At 49.5% G+C, this 8954-nt stretch overlaps 1 protein-coding gene across 1 annotated transcript in view; it reads right to left on the bottom strand.

Moving 5' to 3' along the window:
* Window positions 1–739: 739 nt before the first annotated feature.
* Window positions 740–8954, bottom strand: part of LOC310803784 (protein kinase C and casein kinase substrate in neurons protein 1-like) — a 31206-nt gene continuing 22991 nt past the window's right edge. Inside the window, exons 4-11 of the mRNA XM_083668669.1 lie at window positions 5214–5370; window positions 4440–4675; window positions 4156–4311; window positions 2955–3130; window positions 2687–2807; window positions 1907–2040; window positions 1600–1778; window positions 740–1105 (exon numbers count right to left, since the gene is read on the bottom strand). Of these exons, the coding sequence (XP_083524795.1) occupies window positions 996–1105; window positions 1600–1778; window positions 1907–2040; window positions 2687–2807; window positions 2955–3130; window positions 4156–4311; window positions 4440–4675; window positions 5214–5370 (1269 nt within the window). The 3' untranslated portion in view covers window positions 740–995. The remainder of the gene's footprint in view (window positions 1106–1599; window positions 1779–1906; window positions 2041–2686; window positions 2808–2954; window positions 3131–4155; window positions 4312–4439; window positions 4676–5213; window positions 5371–8954) is intronic.

The raw sequence follows: 8954 nt of genomic DNA, 5'->3' as shown, positions 1-8954 counted from the left end.
CCTTGGGGACAGACAGCCTTGGGGACAAACAGCCTTGGGGACAGACAGCCTTGGGGACAGACAGCCTTGGGGACAGACAGCCTTGGGGACAAACAGCCTTGAGGACAGACAGCCTTGGGGACAAACAGCCTTGAGGACAGACAGCCTTGAGGACAGACAGCCTTGGGGACAGACAGCCTTGGGGACAGACAGCCTTGGGGACAGACAGCCTTGGGGACAGACAGCCTTGGGGACAAACAGCCTTGGGGACAGACAGCCTTGGGGACAGACAGCCTTGGGGACAGACTACATACAGTCTTCTATATCAGACCATTCTGATCAGTAGTAGTGAGCTGTCAGTCATCCTGTAGATCAATGCCATTAGTGACGATGATGATGTTGATTACGATGATGATGATGATGATGATGATAGGACATGCTACTAAATTGGTGAGATTTAAATTAAACACTGCATCATACTCAACACAGAAGCGACTCACAAAGAAACAAATACAAAAAGTCTGTTGTTTTTAAAAAGCCGACACTGACCAGAGAACATAGGACTGTAGAGGCTTAGCATCCCAACGGCTAAAAACATCAAATAAAAACCTCCTCAAATATGTACAACGCATGTTGCATAAGTCATTCTGGCTGCGCAGGCACAGATGATCACGCCACGCTATGAGAGAACATAACGCCAACGGAATGTCAGCTTCACAGAAACGCTGCTGCCTGGAGCTGAGCTGGCTGGCACACTGTCCTACACGGACACGCTGCTCTGGAGGACGGACAAATACACAGTGTGCTGGTACGCAGTGAGTATTCATGGAGTATTCATGGAGTATTCATGGAGTATTCATGGAGTATTCACGGAGTATTAATGGAGTATTCAGGTGACGACGGCTCAGTGTTGTCAGGTCGGGGAAAGGTCGCTCTTAAGTCTCTGACAATGCAGTTTGATTGGCCGGAACAGTCTGGGGAGCCCACCAATAGGGCAGCGTCCTCCACACAGGAAATTAGATCGGCTCCACGTAATTGGCCGGATACAAGCCCAGCTTTCCGCTGTCCAGACAGCCTTTACACCAGCCCTGTTCATCCTCATCCTCCAGTTTGATCAGCTCCTCCCCTTTAACAGGAGAGAGAGAGAGAGAGAGAGAGAGAGAGAGAGAGAGATAGAGAGAGAGAGAGAGAGAGAGAGAGAGACAGACACACTGAGTAGAGTCCATGACAGAGTTCATACTCCACAGTCAGAGGTTATACATCACTATCTGTGATAAGATAAGAGGACAGACATCTCAGATAAACATGTTTCCATGTCTCTATTTGGTAAAGAGTCTTTCATTGTGACTCACAGCTTTCTTAACCCACCAACTGCCAAAGAGTTCCGGTCCACTCACCACCTAGAGAGCCAAGTGTTTTATGTGGTGTTTACCTAGCAACAACACTCTGATTGGCTCCAAAATTAAGCATTTATGCATTTCTGGTGAATAAAGTCACCCTGGCGCTGTGGAATGTTGACAATTTGGGCGACTTTTTCACCCTCGGCACTGAAGGAGTTAAACCATCGATACCTGGCCAGGTCCAGTTCTAGTCAGGTCCAGTTCTAGTCAGGTGACTCACCTGCTCTGAAGGTCAGTTCGTCCTGCTCCTGGCCGTCGTAGTCGTACAGCGCTTTGACCCTCACGCCCTTTAGCCCCGCCTCCTCCTGGAAGGCCCCTCCATTGGTGTCGGGGTGGGGGGCCGCCTGCTCCTCGTCTGACCACTCCTGGGAGGTCTGGTTCTTCTCATAGCTGCTGACACTGCGGAGGACAAGACCACGTCACATCTCCACCTGGAGACGTGTATGTGTGTGTGTGTGTGTGTGTGTGTTCTCACCTCCCCCGGTCCCTGGCCTGGCTGACAGGTGTGTGTGTGTGTGTGTCCTCACCTTCCCCGGTCCCTGGCCTGGCTGACAGGTGTGTGTTCTCCGGCTGTGGAGACATTCGTTAGCATGACGCCATCGCTGGGCTTCTTGGTCTTCTCCCGCTTGCTGATCATGTGAGAGAGCTCTGGGTTGTACTCCTGGAAGGCAGGGTCAGAAACACGGACACCATTCAGCACACCTTCTCCAAAGCCACTGACAGCACCGGGAGTTCATACATGGGTTGTATACAGAGCCCTCCATAAGTACTGGAAAGAGGAAGGATTTTGTCTTCTTTTAGCTCTATACTCCAACAGTTTGGGTTGTAAACCAAACAACGACTATGGAGGTTAAAGTAGAGATTCTCAGCTTTAATTCAATGTTTTCTTTTTTCAGATTGGTTTCACCATTTAGAAAGTAGAACATTTGGAGACGGTCCCAGCAGGAATTGAACCCATGATCTTAGCATTGCTAACGCTTTAGTGTTGCTAATGCTACGTGCTAACAGCTGAGCCAAAGAGGACCAGTGTGTAGTGCTGTGGGAGTTAGTCTCCATCCTGTTTGTTGTTGTTGTTGTGTTGCCATGGTTGTTGTTAAGTATTGTTCTTGTTTTGTGAAGCACTTTGCGACATTTGTCGATGTAAAAAGTGTGATACAGATAAATGTGAGTTGTTGATGACTGAACTGAAGAACTCTGAAAGCTCAACCAACATCCAACAGATTCAACTACACTTCAGCATCGACGAGACCTGCTGACGCCCAGCAGACAGACACCACGTGGTCGCGATGCCCGTCCAGGCGGCGTACCTCGAACTGGGGCCAGCTCATGGGCATGGCGGGGCCGTGGTTGGCGCTGAACCAGCGCAGGTCGTCCTGGGCGCTGGAGGAGGTGATGGTTCGCTCCAGGTCTCTGTACACCGAGGTGTAGCTGCAGAGGAGACAGCAGGTCCACGTTAACACAGTTAAGGTTAACACACACGTGTGTGTGCGTGTGTGAGTGTGTGTGTGAGTGTGTGTGTGTGAGTGTGTGCGTGTGTGTGTGATTGTGTGTGAGTGTGTGTGTGTGAGTTCTCACCTCTGGTTCTCTGTGAGGTTGAGGTGGCGTTTGATGTCCAGCAGCACATCTCTCAGGAAGCCCAGCCTCTTCTCCTCAAACTGCTGACACGTGTCAAACACCACCTCCATGTTCTCCATGTACTGAGGAGTACATTTACTCACCTCCTCCAGAGCCTTCTCATACTTCTCCTTGGCCTGGACACACACACACACACACACACACACACACACACACACACACACACCACACACACGCATGCACACACCACACACACATGCCCAAAGAAACAAGCAGATGTTAAACCACAATATGACTTTGACATTGCTGAGACATGACATCATAAGGTCATCATGACTAAGAGACATACTGTATTCTGACTGTCCATATCTCTCATATTTGTCATATCTCTCATATCTCTGATACAACAGTCCTGTCTCTCAGGAGTCATTAGATGATTGCAGCATGCAGTCTCTGATTGGCCAGTCTCCTGAGGTCAGAACTTAAGTGCTGTGGTTCATATTGACCGAGGGACAGGGTAATGAATAGGTCTCTGGGGAGGGGGGTGGGAGGAGGGGAGGGGGGGAGCATTGTGGCATGGTGGAAGTGGGTCAGGGCATGGGCTGAGGCAGTGATGTCATCATTGTGGGCCCAGGGGAGAACAGCTCTCTACAGCAGTGAATAGATGATGTCAGAAGGAATGAGAGACTCAGTCACACAATAACCCTGTTACTGCAGACAGACTCCACTTCCTATTGAAAGACCCATTCAAGCACTGAACAGAGAGAAGAGGAGGGGATTAATCTCCACAGTCGTGACCCTGAAGAATCTTAAAATATCTGAGTTGATTTGATTTCCTGTCTGGTCTGATTGCTGCTCTCAGCGTGATGAATACTGATGATAACATACAGCACTCTGAGACACCCTCAGGACTGGGGAGGGGGGGGATGGGGGGGGCCGACTGAGACACCCTCTCCTCTGGACTGGGGAGGGGGGAGGGGCAGCTGAGACACCCTCTCCTCTGGACTGGGGAGGGGGGAGGGGCAGCTGAGACACCCTCTCCTCTGGACTGGGGAGGGGGGGGGCAGCTGAGACACCCTCTCCTCTGGGCTGGGGGGGGTGGGGGGACTACGGGGGGGGTTGGTGGGTCCTCACCTTCTGAGAGTCCTGCTCTGGTCTGGGGGGGGGCTGTGTGTGTGTGTGTGGGGGGGGGGTTCCTCACCTTCTGAGAGTCCTGTTTGCACTTGTCCAGCTTCTCCTGTAGCTTCTTCTGCTGGTCGGCAGCGGAGGAGGCCTCCCCCCTGCTGTTGGCCTCTCTAGCGGAGGCCAGCCTCTCCTCCTTACACGTCAGGTGGTACGCCTTCTTAGCCGCCTCCAGCTGAGGAAGTTAGTTTATTAAAAACATACATCATAAAGTCATGAATGGAACAGATCCGGTGGCAGGGAACATCAGGGAAAGGCTACAGAATGATATCTGGGTTTTAAACTCAATTAAACGCTGCTGACCTCCTTCAGCTTCTTAGCCCAGGGCTTCTGGGCCTTCCTGAAGCCCTCCTCTGCCTCCTTGGTCTCCTTGAAGCTGCCCATCATCTGTTTGTGGTACGAGTCCTTCTGCCAGTTCTTCACCTTCTCAAAGTCCTCATTCAGAAGGTTGTTCTTCACGTCCTGGTGCAGCTCGCTCACCTTCTCTGCCTCCGTCATCACCCCCACCCAGGCCCTCTCCACACTGCCGTACTGGGGCCCTGGGGGGCGGGGGGGGGGGGGGGGGGGGGGTGGATGGCGGGGGGAGAGAGAGTCATCAGGGAGCTACTAAAACAGTAGGGAATACAGACAGACTGCTTTGATCCTTCAGTAACAATATTACACCCAGAGACATACTGAAGTAGAGATGCTGAAATGGAGATGCCAAAATATAGATGCTAAAATAGACATGCTAAAGTAAGGATTCTAAAGTAGAGATTCTAAAGTACAGGTTCTAAAGTACAGGTTCTAAAGTAGAGGTTCTAAAGTAGAAGTTCTAAAGTAGAGGTTCTAAAGTAGAGATTCTAAAGTTGAGGTTCTAAAGTAGAGGTTCTAAAGTAGAGATTCTAAAGTTGAGGTTCTAAAGTAGAGATTCTAAAGTTGAGGTTCTAAAGTAGAGGTTCTAAAGTAGAGGTTCTAAAGTAGAGATTCTAAAGTTGAGGTTCTAAAGTAGAGGTTCTAAAGTAGAGATTCTAAAGTTGAGGTTCTAAAGTAGAGAGGTTCTACTGAACAACGTCTGTGGGTCTGCCTGCCCCTCACCTTTGTCCACCAGCTGTCTCCACCTCCTGGACCAGTCGGTCAGCTGCTGTCCATAGGCCTTCTCTATTTTGGCGCGCTCCTGGATGCAGTTCATCAGGTCGTTACAGAGACGGTGGCCATCATCAATCCGCCTCACCACACGCTTGTAGTTCCCCACCTTCACCAGCAGGGGGCAGAGCGTCAGTCAGACTGGTTTATCAGCTTTTTCCCCCCTGGTCGCATCCAAGCGGGCAACGACCTGGCCTCTTGATCCTATCCCCTCCCCCTTTCTCCAATCCATCTACAAAGACCTCCTTCCGTTCCTTACCACTTTAATCAATTCCTCTCTATCCACAGGATCTGTCCCAGCTGCCTTTGTCAAGTGTCAAGCCTCTTCTCAAGAAACCAACTCTTGACCCGTCTGCTGTCCATAACTACAGACCGGTATCCTTTCTCTCCTTCTTATCTAAAACCCTTGAACATGTTGTCTCTACCCAACTGTCTCACTACCTCCTTCAGAACAACCTCCTTGATCCTCACCAATCCGGCTTTAAGGCTGGGCACTCTACTGAGACTGCTCTCCTTGCTGTCACAGAGGCCCTTCACTCTGCTCGAGCTTCCTCCCTCTCCTCTGTTCTCATTCTTCTGGACCTGTCTGCTGCATTCGACACAGTAAACCACCCAATCCTTCTCTCCACCCTCTCAGAACTGGGCATCTCTGGCTCTGCACTCTCCTGGTTGGCATCCTACCTGGCCGATTGCTCTTACCAGGTGATCGCTGTCCTCTCCACCAGCCCTCACCACTGGGGTCCCCCAGGGCTCTGTCCTAGGGCCCTTACTGTTCTTCCTCTATACCAAATCTCCTGGCTCGGTAATTTCCTCACATGGTTTCTCCTACCACAGCTACACAGATGACACTCAACTCTTTCTCTCTTTCCCCCCTTCTGACTCACAGGTGGCAACACGTGTCTCTGCGTGTCTTGCATTTCCGCTTGGATGTCAGCCCACCACCTCAACCTTAACAAGACAGAGTTGCTCTTCCTCCTGGGGAAAGCCTGCCCTCTCCAAGACTTCTTCATCACAGTGACCTCCTCTCAGACAACCAAGAACCTTGGGGTGATCAACCACTTATCCTGTGCGGTGAACATCACAGCAACAGCACGTTCCTGTAGATTATTCCTCTACAACATCAGAAGGATACGTCCATTCCTCACCAGAGAAGCAGCACAACTTTTGGTCCAAACACTTGTGATCTCTCGCCTTGACTACTGCAACACACTCTTGGCCGGTCTCCCTGCCTCCTCCATCAGGCCTCTGCAGCTCATCTAGAACGCTGCCGCCCGTCTGGTGTTCAATCTCCCCATATTGTCCCATGTCACCCCCCTCCTCCGCACCCTTCACTAGCTCTCAGTAGCAGCTCGCATCAGACTCAAGACCCTGGTGCTTGCCTATTTAAAAAAAAAAAAAAAAAGTCATCATTCTTTCTTCTAGCATTGTGACTGCCAATAGCCCCTGGTCCTAGCATAGATTATTAGAATTGTATTATGATGACTGATGGATAGATGATTTACTTACTTAGACAAATGTATTTGTTGTACGTTGCTTTGAATAAAGGCATCTACTAAATGCCACAAATGTAAATGTAATGTAATGGTTTATCAGTTGGATCAAGTCCAGAGTCCAGAGCCACCTTAAGAATGTGGAGTCTCCCTTATGGTTAATCAGGGCTGTGCATCCCCCCCCTCCCTTCCCTTCTTGTCTCCTCCGGGGGGAGGGGCTCGTGCTGGTGCATGTGGCTTATGCAACAGAAGTGTGTGTGTGCGTGCGTGCGTGCCTGTGTGTGTGTGCCTGTGTGTGTGTGCATGTGCCTATGTGTGTGTGTGTGTGTGTGTGTGTGTGTGTGTGCCTGTGTGTGTGTGTGTGTGTTGGGGGGATTCCTTTCATGCATGACTGTAATTTGCAGCTCTCAGGAGCAGCAGCCCCTGGAGAGGGATGTGACGGGTACAACAATCTGCTAATACACACACACACACACACACACACACACACACACACACACACACAGGTCTCACCTTTGGAAGCCAACTGTAACACACGTCACTTTTGTGACCCAGAGTTCACCTGACTACTTCATCAACACGTGACAACCTACAGTAACACAGCTGCTGAACTTGCCCAGAGGAGCAGGTTCCTCCCCCCCACCCCCCCCCCCCCCCCCCCCCACAGCAGCCCAGCCAGCTGACAGGCTGCTGCAAAGTGGAGGCTGATGCAGTGACTGCAGAGAGAGAACATCTGCTCTCTCCGAGTGTGTGCGTGTGTGTGGGTGTGTGTGGGTGTGGGTGGGTGCGTGTGTGTGCGCGTATGTGTGCGTGTGTGTGCGCGTATGTGTGCGTGTGTGTGTCAATGATGTTGCCACATCAGGCAGTAGAACAGGGGGTTTATCTCTAGAGTTTATGACATGTTATAAGCAGTACAATTGCTAGACAATATCCTTAGGGCTCTTGACAACAATGAACTAACTACAGTTAGGTCCATATATATATTTGGACTCTGACACAATTTTTGTTATTTTAGCTGTTTACCAAAACATATTCAAGTTAGTTATATATGAATATGGACTGAAAGTGCAGACTTTCAGCTTTCATTTGAGGGTATTCACATCCAAATTGGAGGAAGTGTTTAGGAATTACACATCTTTTATATGTAGCACTCTCTTTTTCAAGGGACCAAAAGTAATTGGACAATAGACTCAAAAGCAGTTTCATGGACAGGTGTGGGCTATTCCTTTGTTATTTCTTTATCAATTAAGCAGGTAAAAGGTCTGAGTTGATTCCAAGTGTGGCATTTGCATTTGGAAGCTTTTGCTGTGAACTTACAACATGCGGTCAAAGGAGTTCTCTACACAAGTGAAACAGGCCATCCTTAGGCTGCAAAAACAAAAAAAATCCATCAGAGAGATAGTGGCAATATTAGGAGTGGTCAAATCAACAGTTTGGTACATTCAGAGAGAAAAAGAACGCACTGGTGAGCTCGGCAACACAAAAAGGCCTGGACGTCCACGGAAGACAACAGTGGTGGATGATCGCAGGATCCTTCACATGGTCAAGAAAAACCCCTTCACAACATCCAGCCAAGTGAAGAACACTCTCCAGGAGGTAGGCATGTCATTATCCAAGTTTACCATAAAGAGAAGACTTCACAAGAGCAAATGCAGAGGGTTCACCACAAGGTGGAAACCATTCATAAGCCTCAAGAACACAGAGGCCAGATTAGACTTTGCCGAAAAACATCTAAAAAAGCCAGCCCAGTTCTGGAACAGCATTCTTTGGACAGATGAAACTAAGATCGACCTGTACCAGAATGAAGGGAAGAAAAAAGTATGGAGAAGGCTTGGAACGGCTCATGATCCGAATCATACCACATCTTCTGTAAAACACGGTGGAGGCAGTGTGATGGCATGGACATGCATGGCTTCCAATGGCACTGGGTCACTTGTGTTTATTGATGATGTAACAGAGGACAGAAGCAGCCGGATGAATTCTGAAGTGTTTAAGGATATACTGTCTGCTCAGATTCAGGCAAATTCTGCAAAGTTGATTGGACGGCGCTTCACAGTACAGATGGACAATGACCCAAAACATACTGCGAAAGCAACCCAGGAGTTTTTTTAAGGCAAAGAAGTGGAATATTCTACAAAAGCCAAGTCAATCACCTGATCTCAACCCAATCGAGCATGCATTTCACTTGCTGAAGACAAAACTA

Source organism: Argentina silus (assembly GCF_951799395.1).
Source record: "Argentina silus genome assembly, chromosome: 4".
NCBI classification, from domain to species: domain Eukaryota; kingdom Metazoa; phylum Chordata; class Actinopteri; order Argentiniformes; family Argentinidae; genus Argentina; species Argentina silus.
Note: the sequence above shows the minus strand (reverse complement) of the source record. Positions and strands in the feature narration are given on the sequence as shown.